The sequence below is a fragment of the Falco peregrinus genome, chromosome 14 (genome assembly GCF_023634155.1).
Source record: "Falco peregrinus isolate bFalPer1 chromosome 14, bFalPer1.pri, whole genome shotgun sequence".
In the NCBI taxonomy this organism is placed as follows: Eukaryota; Metazoa; Chordata; class Aves; order Falconiformes; family Falconidae; genus Falco; species Falco peregrinus.
The window spans coordinates 1,356,438-1,378,926 of record NC_073734.1 but is presented as its reverse complement, the minus strand read 5'-3'; the positions used below and the strand labels follow the sequence as shown (position 1 = coordinate 1,378,926).

The 22,489-nt window shown below is 52.6% G+C and overlaps 1 protein-coding gene across 1 annotated transcript; it reads left to right on the top strand.

Annotated features, from left to right (window-relative positions):
* Positions 1–16,086: 16,086 nt before the first annotated feature.
* Positions 16,087–17,078, top strand: LOC129785629 (T-cell activation Rho GTPase-activating protein-like; the record flags this gene model as incomplete). Its single annotated transcript, XM_055818571.1, has 4 exons — positions 16,087–16,146; positions 16,378–16,539; positions 16,624–16,733; positions 16,943–17,078. Coding segments are annotated over 4 exons (468 nt in total), but the record flags the coding sequence as incomplete, so codon positions are not given.
* Positions 17,079–22,489: the final 5,411 nt, after the last annotated feature.

Genomic DNA, 22,489 nt, shown 5'->3' with positions numbered 1-22,489 from the left:
ATTGGGTTTGTTCTTGGGGTTGGTTTTTCTGAGAGTCAAGTTCTCCGTCCTGTTTCCTCTATGCAGAGAGATTCCTTATTTTATGCTTTTGCTTGTATTGCTTTTAGAGTAAACGGAGAGACACATTGCAGTGTGAACTGGTAATTGGTTCCCATCTGCCAGCAGTCCGAGTCCCAGTGTTTGACTGCTTCCTTTGTTTGGGGGCGGGGGGGCAGGGTATTCTTACACCCCAGAGGGGTGGGGGTGGCGGGGCTGCATGCTGTCTCCAGAGGAAAGACTGAGAGTGGCCAGCTGGCAAACCGTGCGAACAAGAAGTTTCATTCTTAAGTGATTCCTATTAGTTTCCTAAAGACAATGCCTGTGTCGGGCAAGAGAAAAAGAGCAACGTCCTAAAGCGTATTGCCTTTTGTGCCAGGACGGTGAAGGAGCAGTTGATCTTTTCCAAACCTGAAGCTCAGAAAGCAGTTGGGCACATTCCCAAATGTTGGTAGTTACCTTTCTAAGTTTGATTTCACCCTAAGCTGCTCTCTGTGCTCCAGGTATTACTGCTGTATTCCTCAGATTTATGGAGGACAGAGAATCTGATTACAATTGCAGATATTCAAATGTAAGCCTGACTACAGCATTGTTGCTGTCATCGATGTATTCGTCCAGTCCAGTTCTGTATCAGCTGCGTCAGCATGGTTTGAATGGTCATGTTTTCCAGCCTTCTTCAAGACAGACCTCTCCTCCACCATTAGTAGATATTATTGACTTGTGGTTATGCCGTGTCTTTCTAATGTTAGTTCTCAATAAATAAAGTGTACTGGCGAGTTACAGCGTGTCTCTAAGACTTATCTCTAAGACTTAACCTTGAGACATAACCATAAGTCTTAACCTAAAGACCTAACCTTAAGACTTAACCCTAAGACTCAACCCTAAGACCTAATGGGTAGAAGCTCCTGATCTGGCTCCGGTCAATCTGGGATCATCACTGGGAACCACGGAACTTGGCCAGCACAAGGTCTGTGAGGTAGCAGGTTAAATGAGGCAGAGGAGAAGCCCACCACTCTGATGAGCTGGGTTCTTGGCACCAAGGTACCTCTGTGACATTTTCACTGTGCTGCAGTGTAAAGACGGCCTGTGATTTTCAAAAACTGAAGATCAGTCTTTAAAATGCAATTCCTTGGACAATAATAACATTGTGTCAGGTAAATACATACACCCCTCACCAACGGAGTTTTGGGTTTTTTCTTTGTACCTTTGCTGCTTCTGCAGAAGCCAGTAGTGCAGGGGGCTGAGGGTACAGCTACACAGAGTGGCTTCTGTTCTGTGAGCTCTAACTAGACGTGCAATGGACAGCCATTAAGATTGGGAAAGCTCACAAAAAGCTTAAAAACAGATAAACCACAACATTTCTTTCTTTTTTATAGAACTCCTTAGACTACTCCTTTTTTTATAAAAATGAGAAATCAGGGGTTAGTCATGCTTTGTATGCTATCTAAAGGCTTTAATCAGCAGTGCCTCCCCTGTCCATGCAGAGGAGGTCATGTCCATCTTTTTTCAGATTTTCTGTAGCTGGAAGAAGTGTTTTTGCCAGCCACCACAGACAAGTTTTCCTAAAAGGCATAATCTGTCCATTTAAGTGTTCCTTCAGCCTGATAATGATTTAAAAACTGTGCCTGCTGGTCTGAACCTGGATTTCATGTTCTAGTTCCCTCCTAACCAAATAAATAGAATGTTCTTTGCTGTAGATGCCCCATTGCAACGGGGTCTTCAGGAAGGGATTCTGCATCCAGCCCATCATAAATAATCACGCAGAATTCCAGAGAATATTTTAAGACCAACACGCTCTGCACTGATATACGTCTTCACCACTGTCATCTACAGTGGTGAAGATGACAATGAGGAGTACAATGAAGAGGAAGAGAACTGTAAACAGTTTTTTTCTCTTTTTTTGCAAGGAAGAAGAATGAGGGGCTTTTCAACTCTTGCAATGCACTGCGTGAACGATTTCTTAGAAAGAGCATTACAATTCTAGGAAAGACTTGTCAACAAGTTTTTTGAAATAGTTTCCTAATCTTCAAAATATTGGAGCTGGTAGTCACCAGCTGTGGCTGACGCACCATTTTCTGACTCCTGTGAAATGCCTAACTGTCTGTTTCCATAGTGGTATCATTCCCATACCTCCTTTTCCTTAAATAGAGTTTAAAATGGGGTCCACAAATCAGATGATGCGGTCCACAATTCAGATGGCCATCAAAGAGTCTTCAAAATTTCTCAAAATTCAGGTACTTCTTTTCTGGGAAACATACTCTTTGCTACTTTAACAGAACGTGTATGTGTATGTATGTGTAGGTATTTACAAAGAGGCATTTTGTAAAACATTAGTTAAAACGTTGACTGTCTCTCACTTAGAGGTGAGAGATTCCGGGGGAAGGAATGGATTGCACATTCCCAGCGAGTGAAAGCGAGAGAACACCCTGCTCCCGCGCGTTCCCTCCGTAAATGCCTGTGCTAGTTCTCAGGCGGCCCCAAGCTGCTTTTCACATCCCCCCTGCCCTTCAGGCTGGCTGGCAGGGCTGCCGGTTAGCGCTCCCTCACCGCCTTTCAGGCTGAGCACGCCTGTCAACAAGACAAACAGGAGGGCTTTGCTAACCTTAGTATCCTCAACGGAGACGGGGAAGGAGCACTCGCGTCACCAGCTCTGCTGGCAGGCATCACAGGACAGCAGGTCTGTGCAGAGGTTTTGTGTCGAGCGGGACACGTTGATCCCAAAGGTTTCCTTTTGGGTGTCAAAGGGCGATTGTTTTGAAAAGGAGTGCTGAGGATGGTTTTGGAATCATTTAAGATCAACAAAGAGCAGCTTCTGAGTACGTGTTGGACCTGCAGTTCCACTGCACTTGGCAATAGCTGCTGTTAAGGACTCCTTTTCCTGGCCAGGAGCAGAGCTTGTGGGCAGACAAAAACCAACAGAAAATCCAGTACCAACAGAAAATTCTTAAATCCCTTGCTAAGGGATTATCAAAAGCTTGATTCCTTTTAGTGCTTCTGGGTCTGAAGCTGAATTTCAGGAAGCAAAAGCATCTGCCACAACTCTTTAAGTTGTGTGTCCTTTTAATGCTGCAAAACATAACTAATGCTACTTGCATGCATCCCAGTTAAATGTACCGTGGCTAGCTTCTTCAACCAGTCTGGAGCTTAAAGGCCAGCTTCAAAATGCTGGTGGTGTGCTTTTTTCTACACATAGCTTCAGTCCGCTTGGAAGAAAACTGGATTGGTTCAACAAGTCTTTATGTAAGGTACAAAGAGAGCCTATTTGTAGCCTAACATGAGTGTCAAATAATCAGTACCTGTTAAACAGACTGACAACCTGGCTGAAGACAATGCTACCAAAGAGGATAAGGTACAGGCTATGATGGTACAGTCTTGCTGTGAATACAACCCAGTCAAGGAAGTGTCAGGTATGTTCCTTGAAGGTTATGGGAACATTGTAGAGATGTTTGTTTTAAGAAGAGAGATGCATGCATACCTTTTCCTTTTTTTTTTTTTCTTTTTCAAAAAACTTCTAGTTACATGAAAGACCCCTGGGATCCACCTCCACCATAGTACATTTGCTTTCGTTTTGGAAAACCTGGCCACCATAAGGTTAAGTCTTAGGTTGAAGTCTCATTGTTGAGACCTAGGCATAAGTCTTGGAGCTAAGTCTTAATGTTAGAGTCTTAGGGTTAAGTCCTAAGTTTAAGTCTCAGGGTTAATTCTTAAGTTTAAGCCTTACGGATTGAGTCCTAGGGTTAAGTCTTAAGTTTAGGTCTAAGGGTTAAGCCTTAGGGTCAAGTCTTGGGGATAAGTCTCAGGGTTATGTCTTAGAGTTAAGTCTCAGTGTTAAGTCTTATGGATAAGACTTAGGGTTAATTTGTAGGGTTAAGTTTTAGTGTTAAGCCTTAGGGTTAGATCTTATTGTTAAGCCTTAAGGTTAATTCTTAGGGTTAAGTCTCAGGGTTAAGATTTAGGGTTAAGTCTTAAAGGTTAAATCTCACGGTTAAGTCTCAAGGTTAATTCTTAAGGTTAAATCTTATGGTTAAGTCTTAGGGTTAAGTATTAAGGTTAAAACTTAAGGTTAAATCTTAGGGTTAAGTCTTAGGGATAACTGTTAGGGTTAAGTCTTAGGGTTAACTATTAGGGTTAAGACACAGGGTTAAGTCCCATGGTTATATCTTAGTGTTAAGTCTTAGGGTTAAATCTTACCTTTAAGTCTCAGGGTTAAGTCTTAAGGTTAAATCTTAATTTAAGTCTTAGTGTAAAGTCTCAGGGTTGAGTCTTAAGGTTAAGTCATAAGGTTAAATCTTAAGGTTAAGTCTTTGGTTTAAGTTTTACGGTTAAGTCATAGGGTTAAGTCTTATACTTTAAATCTCACGGTTAATTCTCAAGGTTAACTTATAAGGTTAAGTCTTAGGGTTAATTCTTGTAGTTAAGTCTGGGGATAAGTCTAAGGGTTAAGTCTCAAGGTTAAGTCAGGTTTAAGTCTCAGTGTTAAGTCTTAGGTTTAAGTTTTAGGGTTAAATATTAAGGTGAAGTCTTAAATGTAAGTGTTAGTGTTAAGTCTAAGGGTTAAGTCTTAAGGTTAAGTTTTAAATTTAACTCTTAAGGTTAAGTCTTAAGGTTAAATCTTAAGGTTAAGTCTTAGGGTTAAGTCTCAGGGTTAAGTCTTAAGGTTAAATCTTTAAGGTTAACTGTTCAGGTTAATACTTACGGTTAAATCTTAAGGTAAAATCTTAAGGACAAGTTTTAGGGTTAAATCTTAGGGTTAACTCTCAGAGGTAAGACTTAACATTAAGTCTTAAGTTTGAGCCTTATGAATAAGTCTTAGGGCTAAGTCTGAACGGTGAGCCTTAGGGTTAAGTCTTAGGGTTCAGTATTAAGATTAAGTCTGAAGGTTAAGTCTTAGGGTTCACTCTTATGGTTCAGTCTTAGGGTTAAGTCTGAAGGCAAAATCTTAAAGGTTAAATCTCAGGGTTAAGTTTTGCGGTTAAGTCATAGGATTACATCTTATGGTAAAGTCTCACGGTTAAGTCTCATGGTTAACTCTTAAGGTTAAGTTTTAGGATTAAGTCTTAGGGATAAGTCTTAGGGTTAAGTCTCAGAGTTAAGTCTCAAGGATAAGTTCCAGGGTTATGTCTTAGGGTTAAGTCTCAGGGTTAAGTCTTAAGATTAAGTCCTAGGCTTAAGTCTTAAGTTTATGTCTTAAGGTTAAGTCTTGGGTTAAGTCATAGGGTTCAGACGTAGGGTTGAGTCTTAAGTTTCATCCTTTAAGGTTAACCCTTCACCTTAATTCTTAAGGTTAAATCTTAAGGTTAAGTTTTAGGGTTAAGTCTTAGGGTTAATTCTCAGGCTTAAGTCTTAAAGTTAAGTCTTAAGGTTGAGCCATAAGTATAAATCATAGGGTTAAGTCTTAAGGTTAAGTCTATAGGGTTAAGTCTTTAGTGTATATCTTATGGATTGAGACTCAGGGTTAAGTCTTTAGGTTAAGTCTTAAGTTTGAGTCTTATGGATGAGTCTTAGGGTTAAGTCAAAAGTTTAATTCTTAAGTTTAAGTGTTAGGGTTAACTCTTAGAGTTAAGTCTTGGGGATAAGTCTTAGGGTTAAGTCTTAAAGTTAAGTCTTAAGGTTGAGTCCTAGGGTTAAAACTTAATGTTAAGTCTTGGGTTCAGTATTAGGGTTAAGTTTTATGGTTAAGTCTTAGGGTTAAGTAGTCTTAAAGGTTATATCTCAGGGTTAAGTCTTAGGGTTAAGTTTTAAGGTTAGATCTTAGGGTTAAATCTTAGGATAGAGCCTTAAGGTTGAGTCTTAAGGTTAAATCTTAAAGATAAGTCTTAGGGTTAATTCTCAGGGTTAAGTCTAAACGTTATATCTTTAAGTTTGAGCCTTAAGGTTAGGTCTTAGGGTTAAATCTTAGGTTTAAGTCTTAAAGGTTGAGTCTTAGGGTTAAGTCTTAGGCATATAGTCTTAGGTCTCAGTCTTAAGGTTAAGTCTTAAATTAAAGTCTTAAGGTTACGTCCTAGGGTTAAGTCTTAGTGTTAAGTCTTAGGGTAAAGTCTTAACATTAAGTTTTAAATTTAAGTCTTAAGGTTAAGTCTCAGGGTTAAGTCTTAGGTTAATACTTAGTGGTAAGTCTTAGGGTTATGTTTTAAGGTTAAGTCTTAGGGTGAAGTCTCGGTGTTGAGTCTTAGGGTTAAGTCCTAAATTTAAGTCTTAGGGTTAAGACTTAAGGTTAAGTCTTAAGGTTGAGTCTTAGGGTTAAGTCTTAGGGTTACTATTATTACCGGGAACAGAGGTCTATTTCTCAAGTTCTTGCAACTTAGTCTTCTGCAAGATTGATCGATAGATAGATAGTCAGACGGACAGAAAAATTATGCAATAGCTGCCGTAAATGGTTCAGAGATTTGTTTCCATCAGGGTAGGGCGCAGAACTTCCTACATGGTGGTTATCTACTTCCTCATGCGGCCAAGAACTCCATCGTGTTTGCCGTCACTGCTACCAGTTGCTCTGTTCCTTGCTTCTTTGGGCAACTTTGGAGCCTTTGCTGTGGAAACAGGCTGGTGTGATGAAATTTAGCACATAGGAATACTTCATGGTTTGCTGGCTCTTCAGCAGGGGTTTCCTTCCTCCACTCCCTGCCCAGCTCCACCCCTGTTCTCTTCATTCCTCTGTCCCTCTCCTGTCCCTCTCCTGCCACCACACCGCCCCATCTCACCCCCCTCTGCTGCTCGAAATATTAAGGGAACTAGACCTGTATTGAAAAAAGTGGGGTTTCTCTTTCCTCTCCTGAGGATTTACCACCCAGAGCAGGCTCAGGTTCTGATCCTGCCAACTGCTCCCCAGCGCCTGGATGCTTGCTCTGGGAAACAAGGACAGCTGCTCTAATTCTTTTGCAGGCACAATCTTGGTTTAAATTCTAGTTGAAATGAAATAAAGAGCTGTCATCAGTCCCACCTGTGGCACAGAGAGACACCTGTGTTTCATGCACATGTCTGCACAGAAACACACACAGAGGGAAAAAAGCCCAGAACCGCTTTGTGCAAGGAAGTACGTAAACTCTCCCTATCAGCATTGCTGCTTTGAGCAATTGAATTGTTCTACAGTCAACTGACAAGCCGACACGCTGCCCATCAAATGAGAACCAGAATGTATGCCATTTGCAAGATGGGGCAGCAATAAGCTTTCGACCACTTTCCAGCAAGATCATGTCAAGAATGGTGGTGTACTCATGGATTTTCTCCTCTGCAAAGCCATGAAGAAAACATGAACCGCAGTCCCCAAAGGCAAAGGAGCAAACTGAGGGAGAGCAGCTCATCGGCGCCTTTCAGAGCTTCAGCAGTCTGGGGAAATGGGAAAAAAACCCATACAAAGATAAACAGCAGCCAAGAAGCACTTTTATAAAATGCATATTGGGGCCTGTTCCAGACCTCAGAATGACTTTCAATATTGCGTTGCATGACTATTAGACCAAGGCCTAAAGTGGCGTGATAGCTTCTGCTTGCCGGGGCATGAGAAGATCACTCAAATGAGCGACACAGTAACAAGTAAACACCAAAGGCAACAGCGGAGCTTACCATTTCCCTCCACTGGCGACCAGCTGTGCAGTAAACCAGCTTAACCAGCCTCCCTAAGGATGGCTCTAAAGTCACTGAAAAGGAAAAAAAGAAGGTAAGTTCCTAGCCTGGAATGCAAAGGCACCATCTTGGCTCCCAGGCAGGTGGCACTGATGGCCCAGCAGGGTCATGTCCCCACGTTCCAGGAAAGATAAAAAAAGTGCAGTGTTGCCTTCACAGGCACACGGTGACCTGGGTCAGGAACGGCACGGCGGCCGACCCCTGGCCGCGCGGTCCATTAGCTCACAGACACCAATGTGGTGGATGGCAAATGGCGTTTATTGCTGAATGACGTGACACTATATAGCCTAGGTTTACACTGTCACTTCCGTTTGCTTACATCATAAACTAAAGCTGTTGGCTACAGGGAGGGGGGCCCTGTGTTTCCGTACAGCGCGAGATCTTCCGGTCGCCAGGCCCTACCTAGCAACAGTGCAGGACGTGTTTGTGGGGTGGGTTTGATGCATCCTTTCCGTTTGGTGAAAGCCTGAGGAAGGATGTACCCCACGGTGGGACCGGTGGCACTTTAGACCTGAGGTTAAAAAAGTGCTGCACATCAGTGACACTGCCCAAGCTGCTTTCACCACCAAACAATAAAAGATTTGCTTTCTCCAGTATGGTGGGAATGATGCCATAAAGTCGGTCATGGAGAGAAACCCTCTAAGCCTTGCTTGCAAGTTTCAGAAGGCAGGCATTCTTTATGGCAGTGCTGGGAGCACGGGGGAATGTTTCCTCTGAGCGTGCTCACCCAGTTACTCGAGGGCACGCACTATGGACAGCAGAGCACTTGCACACTCATAGCGCATTACACATGCATTTTCAGTCAGGCACGGGATGGGTTACAAGTTTCTTGCTTTAATACAAATGAGCACACACCCTCAGACAGCACTGCTGAGGTTTTTTACTAGCTCCCCATGCTCCCCAAGCGGGGCCTTGCCCTCTCTCGGGGGGCTATCTGAGTCAGAGGTCGCGATCTCCCCCCACAACAATTACTTCTGCCCGACTTCCAACCAACATTCTGCGGATCGCAGCACTCTATCGGCTTGTCTCCTCCTGTGGCCACAACGTCCTCACCCAGAGGCTCTTTCTGCATCACTGAAGAGAACGGAGATCTTTTCCCCATCCATTCTTTGTTCGCCCTCATTCCCAAGGCTGACTCCCTGGATGCAAAGTCCCTTAATTTGTCACTTCTAACAGCTTTAGAGAGTCAGCTTGGCCTAACCTTTGTGCGCAGGTGTGTTTAACGTAGAGCTAAACACCAAATCAGTGTGGTAACTGGGGAGCTCAGACATCTTGTCCCTTTGCCGAGCCAGCAGCCTTCCCTTAACAGAATCCCTGGACAGAAACGTATATACAGTGGAATCTATACGGTGGCATCAAACGTCCGCCCAGACACCACATCCGTCCCTAAAATCCTTCCCCCCAAACAACCCTGAAAGACTTCCCTTGACCCCCTCCTCCACCCTGGCTGTTCCTGAAATCATCCCCCACCTCCACCTCCCCGCCCTGTCCCTAAAACCTTTTCCCCCAGACCCTGGTCCAGCCCTCCCCCACCCTCGGCCCGTCCCTAAAATCCTTCCCCCAGCCCCCCGGTTCTTCCCTAAAGGCCTCCATTAACCCCCCGTCCGTCCCTAAAACCCTTCCCCCAGGCCCCCCAATCTGTTCTCTAAATAACGCACACACCCTCAACCCCCCCCACGCCCCCACCCCCGGTGTATCAATACACACACACCCACCTCCCCCCACCCCCCCACCCCCCCCCCACACCCACTCCCACAAACACACATCCTTGCCCCACCCCCACACACCCCGCTCCATCCCTAAACACCTTCATCCATTCCCACCCGTCCGTCCCTAAACCCCTTCCCCCCGCCCCCTCCCCTGCCCCCGTCCCTCTGTCCCTGGCACGGCCCAACTGCCCAGCACCACCAGACCACTCTGGCACAAACACCGTAAGGCAATGGTTCCCACCTGCCAATAGCAAGTCGAGGAACATTTTTTTTTTCTTAAATAGAGAGAGTTTTACTTCATACGATGCCGACTACGCCAAATTATGTTTTGCTGACTGACTGGATACACAGCAAAGCTGAACTCTACATCAAATATAATCAAATCTATCAAATATATCAAATGATGGAATATATCAAACGCAGTTTCTTATATTACAATAAAAGAAAATAGCATGCAATATGATAAAAGGAACCAGTAGCAGTTACTGTGAGCAATATGATAAAAGAGCAACAGAAGCGAAGCATCCAATTGTTATTCCAAAGTGTTAACATGCCTAAGGAAAGGAGACATCACCAATTCCCACCCCAATTCCCTTCGGCTGGGAGCCCCCTTGCAGCTGGTGCCAGGAGTCTCTCGGGAACTGGGAAATTCCCCTGGAGAAGGTGCCAGGAAGGAATTCTCTTGCTGCTTCCCACCGTGCATGGTAGCCATGTGAGGCACAGCGCAAGGGTACTGCTCCCTGCTTTCTGTGGTGAGAAAATTGACACAGCACTTTAGAACTCATACAGAAGCAAAAAACATGGCTTGGGAAAGTGCAGGGCTGCTCCCCTGGAGAGGGTGCCAGGCAGGAATTCTCTTGCTGCTTCTCACCCTGCCCTGGCAGCCATGTGAGGCACAGCACAAATGTGCTGCTCCCTGCTTTCTGTGCTGAGAAAACTGACCTCTTTTCAGTGGCAATAATGCACAGCCCAAAAAACTCACCTTGACAAAGTGCAGCAGTGCTCCCTGGAGAAGGTGCCAGGCAGGAATTCTCTTGCTGCTTCTCACCGTGCCCGGGCAGCCATGTGAGGCACAAAAGAAAATTTCTGCTCCCTGATTTCTGTGGTCAGAAAACAGAACCATCACTTTTGAAATGGTGCAGAACCAAAAAAAAGTCACCTTGTCCAAGTGCAGCACTGCTCCCCTGGAGAAGGTGCCAGGCAGGAATTCTCTTGCTGCTTCTCGCCCTGCCCTGGCAGCCATGTGAGGCACAGCACAAATGTTCTGCTCCCTAATTTCTGTGGTGAGAAAATTAACCCCTCACCTTTTCAATCATATAGAGCCAAAAACCCCTCACCTTGACAAGTGCAGCACGGCTCCCCTGGAGAAGTGACAGGAAGGAATTCTCTTGCTGCTTCTCACCCTGCCCTGGCAGCCATGTGAGGCACAGCACAAAAGTGCTGCTCCCTGCTTTCTAAAGTTAGCAAAATTGACCGTTCACAGTTGTACTCATGTTGAGACAAGACTTTCTTACTCAAAAGCAAAACCCAAGAAGCCACGTAGCCTTGGGAACCCCCTTGTCCTTCCGTGTGGCTGGTGACTTCCCATGGCTCTTCCACAAGGCAGGACAGATAACCACGAATTTGGAAGCCCACGTTAGTTCAAGTACACTGAGTCCTCTGACAGTCACTACTTAGGGGCCAGCGGTCCTCTCACCCTTCCACAGATCTGCCTGTTAGTCCTCTAGCAGTCATTCCCCATGGAGGGACCACAAGTCCTCCACACCTACCTACCAGCTCACCAGAAATGAGTCAGACCACGCCAGAAGTGACACTGCCTGACCTGCAGGAGATCTATTAGACCAGTATCGATGGTCTCAAGACAGAAAAGCCCACCACCATCCACCAGCACAGCAGAAAAACAACCAGAAGAAACATCATACACAAACCAAAGGCACCCATCCAAACCCCACAAAGGCAAAATAGCTGAAAAAGGCACTCTCTGCAAAAAAAACCCACCACACAGATCACAAGATAAGATAAAAATGCCATAACCCCAGGAACACAGGGCCAACAAACACAGATTCTGTCCATAACAGTAACACACTTTGACACTAACTCGCTTGACCTCTGACATACTTGACCTTGTTGCCCCCAAACCACAGCACATCGTAGCCCTAAGGCAACACAAAACGGAGCACAAAGTCCCTGAAGATCTCCGCCAGGGCAAAAGCAAAGCGCAGAGCCACACAGGAGGGTGGGGTTGGAAGGGACCCGTGGAGGTCCTCTGGGCCAAGCCCTCTGCTCCAGCACGCTCGCCTCGAGCAGGTTGCTGAGAACTGTGTGCCCTTGGCCTTTGAAGATCCCCAAGGACAGAGACTGCACAACCTCCTTGGGCAACCTCTGCCAGCATTTGATCGCCCCGAGGGGGAAAATTTGCCATTTCTATCTCTCCTTTCACTGTACCGCATTCCAGAACAGCCATGAGATGACAAGCTCAGGCTTGAAAGCCAGTGCTGTGGCTGGCCTGAAATTCTGTCCCCCTTTTTTTCATCCACTAGTAGCTAAAGGAGGACAAAGAAGGATTTCTTTCAAAGGAGAACTTCTCTTTTCCTCTGTCCTTCTTCTCTACCAGTGATCTGGATTCTGAGTGCTGTGCCACTGTCCTAATGGCTGGGATAGGGATACTTCTTGTAGGACAGGGAGGAGGTGACAGTGGAGATGATCAGGCTGGGGAAGCTGAAGGAAAACGCAAGCAACTGGAGTTGCCTGGAGCAAGAATGGCCAGCTTCCGAGCTAGGTCACCTCGTGTCCTCAGCTCCCATGCAGGAGCTGAACCACACACATGGACTGCAAAGCAGTGTGACCCATAGAAAAAAGTTTGCTTGGCTCGGGATCGCCCAGGGGCATTTAACTGCAATTCCGCCCTTGTCAGCAGGAAGGAAACATGCCCTGCAAGCACACACTGAGGCACGACACCTTGCCCGGGGCTAAAGGGTACCTCAGGAGACCTACATGGGACCCCCCAGCACCTGGATTGCTGGCTGGAGGATGGGTAGGTCAAAGGACCCTGATGGGAGCCCTGCAGGCTCTCATACATTGGACCAACGGGCACCTTCCCTTGTCATACAGAGCATCCTCTCGGATGCTCTGGACAGTTTCTGGTAGATCTCTGGAGAAGAGCTTCTCCCCAGGCCTCTCCCATGGGCTTGCTCACCCCCGGAGCCCTTCCCAAGCACAGCCCCAGCAGGTGGATGCAGCCGGCGTTGCAGGGAAGAACAAGCAGCACGCACCACAGTCAGCACTGCGGGAAAGCTGGGACCCCAGACACCCACCCAGGCTCTCCAATCCCAGCCTGGCCCACAAGAGTGCCTTTATCTCCCTTTCCCAGAAGTGCTGAATTCCCCTTCCAGCATTAGCCACTGGACCCACGCTGCTTCTTGCTGCAGTGTACAACAGCCACAAGAGAATTTTCTAGATGTCTCTGATTTCCTGCATTTTTCCTGAACAGGGCGGGTGTGTAACTCTCTGAATCACTTCTATTTGAAGCAAGGCATTGCTTAGGGTCAACAGTGAAACGAGACACGGGCCATCAAAAGCTGACTACTTTTCCCCTTCTTTGCCATGGTCACGGCCTACCCCACAGACTCGCCCCTGGCCGTGTCGGCCACCGGCTGGGTGAAGGTCATGGCTAACAGGGCAGGGGCTCCTGTGTGGCGCTCACCCAGCCCTGATTGCCAAGGGTGAAGCCTTAGCACCCAGGTGGAATAAAGCCTTCCCAAGCAAGGGTGGTGCTCCAGGGGCACCACAATTCCTGCCGAAGCTCACCACACATTTCATTTCCCTGTGGCGCCTGGCAGGACACGAGCGGCTCTTGACTGCTGCTAGTCCCCCCGTCTTTTGGTAAAAATGGAAGTTTTTCCTCCTGCTGGGCCTGCTCCAGTTCCAGCGCCTTGGGGCCTGAGGCCTGGCACGGCCTGTGTGCCAGAGGCCTTCCGACCGCTAGGCCGGCCTCCACCAAGAGGAGTCTGCCTCAGGCCACAACGGTCACCTCTAGGAAAAACGGCTTCTTTTATCGAGCAGGGCCCTGTCCAAACCCCAGGGCAAAGCGCTGGCCGCAGGCGCAGGGAGGTGGCCCTTGCCCCCTGCCCTGTCCTGCGCGGGGCTCCCCGGGGCGAGGCAGGCCCGGCCATACTGGAGAGGGCCCCAGCCCCGCCCCGCAGGCCCCGCCCACTTTCCGTTGGGCTCAGACCGTTGGTCACGGGGAGCCCACGGCCACCACAGGCAGCAGGGCAGAGCCGTGCTGGCACGCAGCGGCGCTGGCAGGAGGCAGCCTCTGGCCCAGCAGCGCTGCCACAGCACCAGCACCCCGCTTCCCAGCCTCGCCGTCGCCGGCTGGGCCCCCTCCTCGCTGCACGGCCAGGGCCCTCCTCTCCCGGGCAGGATGGGCCAGGCCAGCTGCTGCTGCGGCTCCAGGTGGGCTCCCCCCGGGCTCGGGGACACGCGGGCACAGCTGGGCCACGCAGCACTGGCGTTGCTCATGCCCGCCGCTCTCTGCTCTGCAGGGAGGCTCTCAGCGACGCCGAGCCGGTGCTGAGCGCGGACGTGCGGCTGACCCGGGGCCGCAAGAGGAGCGAGAGGCGCCTTCTGCTCCTCCACGAGGAACTGGTGGTCGCCAAGTTGCGGTAAGACCCTCAGAGCCCAGATCCTTGCCCCCAGCCCCGGCCCAGGGACACCCTGGCACCAGCCCCAGGCCCCGGCCCCTCGGTGCTGGAGGCACCAATGTCCGTCCCAAGGGCAGGTGGGGGACAGGGCTCTGCGCGTGGGGACCCAGCCCAAGGAGCCCCCCTCCAGCTCAGTGCCCGCCTCTGCTCTCTGCAGACATGGCACCAGCCTGCGCCCACAGCTCCGCCTGGCGCTGGACCAGCTGTGGGTGCTCAGCAGCGGGAAGGAGGCTGCGGGGCAGGATGGACAGGAGGAGGAGGAAGGCACCGATGAGGACAGCACCTCTGTCATCCTCGCCTGGCCCACCGGCTCCTGCATCGCCACTTTTGGGTGAGTCGTGGTCGGGCAGCAGAGGTTCCCAGCCGTGCCCACGCCATCCCATGAACACAGGCCTCTGCCTTGCATGCAGTGCTGGGCAGGGAGCAGGCAGCCCGGTGGCAGGGAGGGAGGGATGGGGGATGTTTCCCCATCCTGCATCCCCTGGTCACCTTTTGGTCCCCAGAAGGGAAGGGCAAATGCAGCCGCTCAGGCAGGACAGAGCGACCCAGGGCTTGGACAGCGCCTCTATCCTGCCCCACAGCACAGGGCTGTGCAGGCACCCACCTTTGCCCAGGGCTGGGGGCAGCAGGGCCTGACGCTCTCTCTCCTCTCTATCTGCAGATCCCAGGCACTGAAGGAGCTGTGGGTGGCCACGCTGCTGGGGTAAGCCGGGGGGATGCTCCAGGAGAAGCTGGATGGACGGGGGAACACAGCCCCCAGCTGGGGAAGGTGCCCCCGTGGCTGGGAGCAGCTCTCGGGCACAGCTGCCTGACAAGAGACAAGAGACGGCTTGGGGCTCACCCAGCTCTCTCCCTCTCCCTTCCCGGTGCACAGGACACCAGAAGGATGCACGGGAGCCCGCGTCACCCATCTGACATCCATCAAGCTCCTGGAGAAGGAGCTGAGCCGCCGCCACGCCGTGAGTGTCTCTCTGCTCTGGCCCTGTCCCCAAGCACTGCTCCTGCAGCCGAGCAGCAGAGCCATGGCTGCTCACCTTCTTCCCCTCCTTCTCTCCTGCCCAGTGGAGGACACTGCGCACCAGGAGCCTGGAGAGGCTGATGGAGGCACAGGCAGAGGTGAGAATGGCTGCCTTGCACCTGCCTCTGGCTGCGCCGGGATGCGCAGGGACTGGGGTGAGCTTGTGCGGGAGGGACAGAGGGTCTGATGGTGCCACTCAGGGAGCAGAGAGTTTTGGGAAGCCAGCAGCACGCCAGCACGTTCTGACTGGTGACACTGGGAGGAACCCTGCCACATGGGGAAGAGAGCCCGGGAGGGCAGAGGGTCCCAGCTCTGCCGCACTCAGGCTGCTGGTGGCCCTTTCTGCTGCGGGGCTGCTCTCCAAGCACAGCCCGATTCTTGGTTCTTGCAGGCTCATCCCAAGCAAGGGCCTGCGACGGCCCCATCTGCAAACGCAGGGGGACTTTGCCCCGCACCAGGTGAGTTTGGGAAAGCAAGGCAACCTCCTGCAATGCTGTGCTCACTTGTCCCGAGTGTCGCCATGCAGGTTGGGCAGCCCACGGAAGGATGTCACCTGGACGGACAAGGACAACTGCTGGGCAGTGCCTGCTGGATATGCTTCTGCGGGGACACGGAGCCTCTGCTGCTGCCCGCAGCTTGCAGGAGGGCAGGGCGAAGGCTGGCACAGGCTGACCCCGTGGCACGATGGCTCTCAAGAGCCTCTAAGTCAACACCTCCGAGCCACAGCTGCGGTTCCAGCTGCTGCCTCCCTGCCCATCCTGCCGCACCACACAGCACCGTGCTGCCGGCAGGGCAGCGCAGGGCAGGGCAGGCGCTGGGACCGCTGGCCTGGGGTCTCCATTGGTGGTGTCTTACTCTGTTTTCCTCTGCAGCAGGAGGGAGCAGCAGCGGGAGCAGCACCAGCAGGAGGAGGATGGGGCTGCCCTGGCCCTTTGCCCTGCGGCGCACCCCGGCCGCTGCCCAGGCGCCAGGGCAGGCGGGCTCCAGCTGCAGCAGGGCGCTCTTTGGGCAGCCCCTGGCAGCCCTCTGTGGGGAGGACAACACGCTGCCCCGGCCCATCCAGGTAAGCCAGCCTGGACAGACGGGGTCCCCAGCCATCCCTCTGGCTGCTCTGGAGAGGGCCTGCGTGTCCCCAGCAGCTGCGGGGACAGGGCACTGGGCTCTGCACCCCCAGAACCTGCTTCTGGTCCCAGACCCTTTGTGGCGCTTAGGCAACCACGTCTGGGGCAGAGCTCTGGTCCTTGCCACCGCTTGGTTCTTCAGCCAAGCAAGTGGCCTCCTGCCTCTCCTGCAGGAGCTGCTGGCTGTCCTGCGCCAGCAAGGACCAGCAACGGAGGGGATATTCCGCAGAGCTGCCGGTGGGACAGAACTTCGGCAGCTGCGCGAGGCCCTGGACCGCGGCAAGGACATCGATGTAGGAAGCCAGCCTGCGCTGCTGCTGGCCGTCATCTTGAAGGTGAGCACTTCTGACCTGCAGCTGGAGGAGCTCCTGGCTGGCCTGCAGCGTTCAAAGGCTCACCTGCAGCCCTTGGCATTGCAGGACTTCCTGCGAAGCATCCCCACCAAGCTCCTCGTCGTCGACCTCTACGAGGAATGGATGGCAGCCATGGAGAGGGCCAGCAAGCAGGCCAAGGTGGAGGAGCTGAAAGCGTAAGTGTGGGCAGCAGCCTGCCTGGTGAGCAGGGACCGGGAGAGTTCTGGGACCTGCCTGCAAAGGCACGGGCTCCTCAGAAAGCTGTCTTTTCGGGCAGCTGCAAAGCTGTGCAACACGGCCGCTGGCTCCCACCCGCCTGGGGCCAGCTGCGGGGACGGCTGTGGGCACCCTCTGCTTCATCAGCCTTGTCTTCCTCTTCCCTCAGGGTGGCCAACAAGTTGCCTGCGGCCAACCTCCTCCTCCTGAAGCGGCTGATGGCCCTGCTGCAGCACATCGGCCACAACGCAGCCACCAGCAGAATGAGCTGCAGCAACCTGGCCATCTGCGTCGGGCCCAACCTGCTGAGCCCACCCAACGAGGACCTGCTCCCGCTGCAGGCCATGCTGGCGGTGACCGAGAAGGTACGCCCTACCCAGCAGCCAGTGCTGCCTTCCCGGCCCATCGGAGCTTGGCTGTTGCGAGGTCCCTGGCTGCCTCCTCCCTTGGGCCAGTGCTGGTGGGCTGGGTGCCTGGAAGAGCAACCCCCAGCCGCAGCCGCCTGCGCAGGCGAAGGGTCAGCAGTGGGAAAGGCTGCTTGACACGTCTGCAGGCACCTGGCTTGAGACCAAGGCTTTGATGTCTGCAGGTGAACGTGCTGGTGGAGTTCCTCATTGAAAACTGCGGGGACATCTCTGGGGAGGAGGTGGCCGGCCTCTCCCCTCCATCAGCCGAGGAGGTGCCAGCACCCATGGACAGGGGCACAGGTAGGAGGCGGGACTGAGGCTTGTCACAGACACTGGGGCTTGGGATGCCAGAAACCTCAACGCTGACGAGACAAGTGGTGTAGGGCTCGGCTGGGCTTTGCTTAGGTGTTCTTGACTTCCAAGAAGTCGCGCTGCTGCACGTGCTTTTGCTTTCCAGAGCTGCGGTGCGAAGAGCAAAGTGGCCCTGCAGGCACAGCAGAGACCCAGCGTCCGGCAAAAGCCTTTCTGGATGCAGCCGCCTCTGTGCTGGACATCGACAGCGGAGCTGGGGGAGACACAGGGGCAGGGCCCAAAGCGGCAGAGGTACGGCAGCTCCACAGACGCTGGGGCAACATGTCTCAGGTGGGACAGTAATTTCCCAGGAGGCCAAGCAGCCGCTGGGCCTCCTCCTGGCAGCCGCTCTCTTGTGCCTTTGGGGTTCCTCCTCTCCCCCCAGAGTGGTGCGTGCTAAGGAAAACTGGAAAGGCTGTTTCTGGAATGCACTTCATTAAGTGTGATCTGCTTCATCAAACAAAACATACCTACAAAATACCCACAAAAGGACAGAAAGGAGTAGCTGCCACCTTGAGAGGGCTTTTGCTCAAATCCTACTCCGTCGCAGCTTCATCAAGTCTAGGCTGCGTTGCCTGGACTGTGCAAAATGTGCACGATGCAAACCAGCATCTCCTCTGTAGAGCTCATACAGCAATTTGGCAGTCAGGCCCTCACTACCCCAGGCTGTCACTTGCCACCCGTTACCTCCCAAGTTTCTGGTTTAGGCACCTCCAGATTTGCCTCCAGGCACCCCCGAGGGCACGGCAGAGTCCCTGGCACGCCTGCCACAACTGACCAGCCTGCCCCAGGAAACCAGGTAGGAAGAGCTCCCCTTGCCTGACCTGAGAGCTCGCTGCAGGGGCTTGGGGCTTTCCCCATCTCATCACGCTGTGGGATGGAAAGGTTTGCAGGCTCCCACCAGGAGAAGGAAAAGTCAAGGAAAAGGAAGCGAAAAGAAGCCTGGGCAGAGGAGAGGGACAGCCAAGCACAAATAAAAAGGAGAAGAGAGGAAGCGATTTTGTGGACCCAAACCTGAGAAAATGCAGGAAGCTGCAGCACGTCAGGAAGGCCAGGTGCGTACCACGCGCTGCTGCCCATCTTTCCCAGCCCTGAACACGGCCCTAAGTCAGCCCAGCTGGCTGGCAAGGGCCGGCGAGGGCTGGTGCTGAGCAGGGTTTGGGATGAGTCCCACGGCAGCTCCCCGGGGGCTCCCCGTCGAGCCCTGCTGCGCGGCACAGGGGCACTGTCAGCATCCCTGCGCACGCACAGCTCCCTAGGGACATCACCCCTGGGGAGAAGGCACCGGAGCCAGCCTCGAGTGGAGGCCAGCAAGAGCTGTCCCTTCTGGGCCATGAGGAATTCCTCGGAAACAGCGTCCCCCAAAGAGGGGGGAACCAAATCCTGCCTCTTCCTGCCTCTGGGGGCTTATCAGAGCTTTCTGACTCTGTCGTTGCAGGTGCCGACTGATTTTCACCGGCTGAACCGCTGTGACTCCTGGGCCCCTGCAGCTGCTGTTGACAATAAAAGAATCTTTTCCCTCTCCTGACTGTGTCTGCCATAGGGTCTTGTGGAGTGGGGAGCGCTTGTGCTGGGGTGGACCCTCGGGGAGGAGATTGGGATGGTCCCTTGCTCCAGCACCCTTTCCAGCGGGCATCGGGGCTGAGCTGAGGGGCTTTAGGAGGAAAAGCAAAGCACAGAGCCACACAGGAGGGGGGGTTGGAAGGGACCCGTGGAGGTCCTCTGGGCCAAGCCCTCTGCTCCAGCACGCTCGCCTCGAGCAGGTCGCAGAGAACTGTGTGCCCTTGGCCTTTGAAGATCTCCAAGGACAGAGACTGCACAACCTCCTTGGGCAACCTCTGCCAGCATTTGACCGCCCTGGGGGGAAAAATTTGCCATTTCTATCTCTCCTTTCACTGTACCACATTCCAGAACAGCCATGACATGACCAGCTCAGGCTTGAAACCAAGTGCTGTGGCCAGCCTTCAGGGCCAGCAGGGACCGGGGGCGAGGGGAAGTGTTTTAGGGACGGACCGTGGGGGCCGGAGGGAGGGATTTGAGGGACGGACGCCGAGGAAGGCCTCATCCCTGCAGCGATGGCTCAGGCTCAGGGCAGGGCTCTTCTCTGGGTGCCACGGGGTCGATTGCAAAGGACCAGGCCGCCCCACGCAGGGAGCAGGTGCGTGCCGGGCTGCCAGGGGCCCTGCCTGGCTGTTCCCAGCCCAGCCCCGGCTGGGGCCAGCCCTGCGCTGCAGCCCTGGGGCCGAGGCGCAAGGAGCCGGGCATTGCTGAGGGTGCTGCACCCTGCCGGGCCCCGCCGCCGGCTGCCGGCTGCCCTGGGCTGCCCCTCGCTCTCCCCAGCTCTGCCTGCTGCCAGCGCCGGGGGCACCGCCACGGGGCCTGCCCCCTGCCCACAGCTGCCCTGACCCACAGCTGCAGCTGTACGTGGTGCCCACATCGCACAGCTGGGGCGGGGGTGGCAGGTCTCTCTGGGGGCAGCCTGGGACTGGGGGCAAAGCCAAGCCCATCCCTCGCTTGTGATCTTTGTCCCCAGGGAGAGCCAGTGCAGACGTGTGCTGCGCTGGGGAGTGTCCCGCGGGGAGGTGACGGCCGACTGCAGAGCAGCACTGAGACCCGCGCGACAGCAACGGCAGCCGGTGGCCGCAGAGCAGCCCAGGGGAGCTGGTTCCCTCGACGGGCCCCAAAGCAGCCTTCCTCAGCCCCTGCTTTTGGTGACATGTGGAGCAGCGCGGGGATGTCTCTCAGGCTTCCAGGCCTGAGGAGGCTTTCCTCCTCAGGGGCACTGTCAGAAATCCTGCTCCCAGGATTAAAGCACCCCTCCCCCCATGGATCCGAGGCTGTGTGTCCAGCCCCCTGGAGCTGGGTACAGGTGCCCTGAGCGGTCTCTCAGGGAGGATGGGGCCACCTGCCTGGTGGCTCTGACACAGAAATGATGAGCTGAAGCCCTGTGGTGGTGGAGGGCTGGCTCAAAGCCTCCGAGTGCCTCAGCCTCTCTGCCCAGGAGCGTTTATCTCAGGCCCTTTTCCAGGGTGTGAAGACGCATGGCGGTGTTGTCCTGGTGCCTCCATCTTGTTCTCTCTTGAAGGTTGTGATACTTGAGGTCAGGGAGCACCTGAAAGCCCTGGCGGAGATCTCCAGGGACTTTGTGTTCCATTTTGTGTTGCCTTAGGGCTACGATGTGCTGTGGTTTGGCGGCAACAAGGTTATGGTATGCCAGAGGTCAAGCGAGTTAGTGTCAAAGTGTGTTATTGTTATGGACAGAATCTGTGTTTGTTGGCCCTGCGTTCCTGGGGTTATGGCATTTTTATCTTATCTTGTGATCTGTGTGGTGGTTTCTTTTGTGGAGAGTGCCTTTTTCAGCTTTTTTTTCCTTTGTACAGTACGGATGGGTGCCTTTGGTTTGTGTACGAAGTTTCTTCTGGTGGTTTTTCTGCTGTGCTGGTGGATGGTGGTGTTTTTTCTGTCTTGAAACCATCGATACTGGTCTAATAGATCTCCTGCAGGTCAGGCAGTGTCACTTCTGGCGTGGACTGACTCATTTCTGGTGAGCTGGTAGGTAGGTGTGGAGGACTTGTGGTCCCTCCATGGGGAATGACTGCTAGAGGACTAACAGGCAGATCTGTGGAGGGGTGAGAGGACCGCTGGCCCCTAAGTAGTGACTGTCAGAGGACTCAGTGTACTTGAACTAACGTGGGCTTCCAAATTCGTGGTTATCTGTCCTGCCTTGTGGAAGAGCCATGGGAAGTCACCAGCCACACGGAAGGACAAGGGGGTTCCCAGGGGTACGTGGTTTCTTGGGTTTTGCTTTTGAGTAAGAAAGTCTTATCTCTACATCAGTGCAATGGTGGACAGTCAATTTTGCTGACTTTAGAAAGCAGGGAGCAGCTCTTTTGTGCTGTGCCTCACATGGCTGCCAGGGCAGGGTGAGAAGCAGCAAGAGAATTCCTTCCTGGCACCTTCTCCAGGGGAGCAGCGCTGCACTTTGCTGAGGTGAGCTCTGGTTCTGCATGAGTGCAGAAGATTTTGGTCAATTTTCTCACCACAGAAAGCAGGGAGCAGAACTTTAGTGCTGACTCACATGGCTGCCAGGGCAGAGTGAGAAGCAGCAAGAGAATTCCTTTCTGGCATGTTCTCCAGGGGGGCAGGGCTGCACGTTCCCAAGATGATTTTTATTGGCTCTTAACGACTGCAACTCTGAAGGGTCAATGTTCTCACCACAGAAAGCAGGGAGCAGCACTTTTCTGCTGTGCCTCACATGGCTGCCCGGGCAGGGTGAGAAGCAGCAAGAGAATTCCCGCCTGACACCTTCTCCAGGGGAGCAGCGCTGCACTTTGCTGAGGTCAGCTCTGGTTCTGCATGAGTGCAAAATGCTTGGGTCAAATTTCTTACCACTGAAAGCGGGGAGCAGAACTTTTGTGCTGTGCCTCACGTGGCTGCCAGGGCAGGGTGAGAAGCAGCAAGAGAATTCCTGCCTGGCACCTTCTCCAGGGGAGCTGTGCTGCACTTTCCCAAGATATATTTTTTCTTTTGGCTCTGCATGAGTGCAAAAACTTTGGGTCCATTTCCTCATCACAGAAAGCAGGGAGAAGAACTTTTGTGCTGTTCCTCACATGGCTGCAAGTGCAGGGTAGAGAACAGCAAGAGAATTTTTTCCTGGTACCTTCTTTATGGGAGGAGTGCTGTACTTTCCCAAGGTGATTTTTTGGGCTTTTAACCATTGCAACTCTGAAGGATCAATTTTATCACCACAGGAAGCAGAGATCAGAACTTTTGTGCTGTGCCTCACATGGCTGCCAGGGCAGGGTGAGAAGCAGCAAGAGAATTCCTGCCTGGCATCTTCTCCAGGTAAGCAGCGCTGCGCTTTAAGGTGATTATTTTTTTTCTGTGCATGATTGCCAATGAGAAGAGGTCAGTTTTCTCACCACAGGAAGCAGGGAGCAGAACTTTTGTGCTGTGCC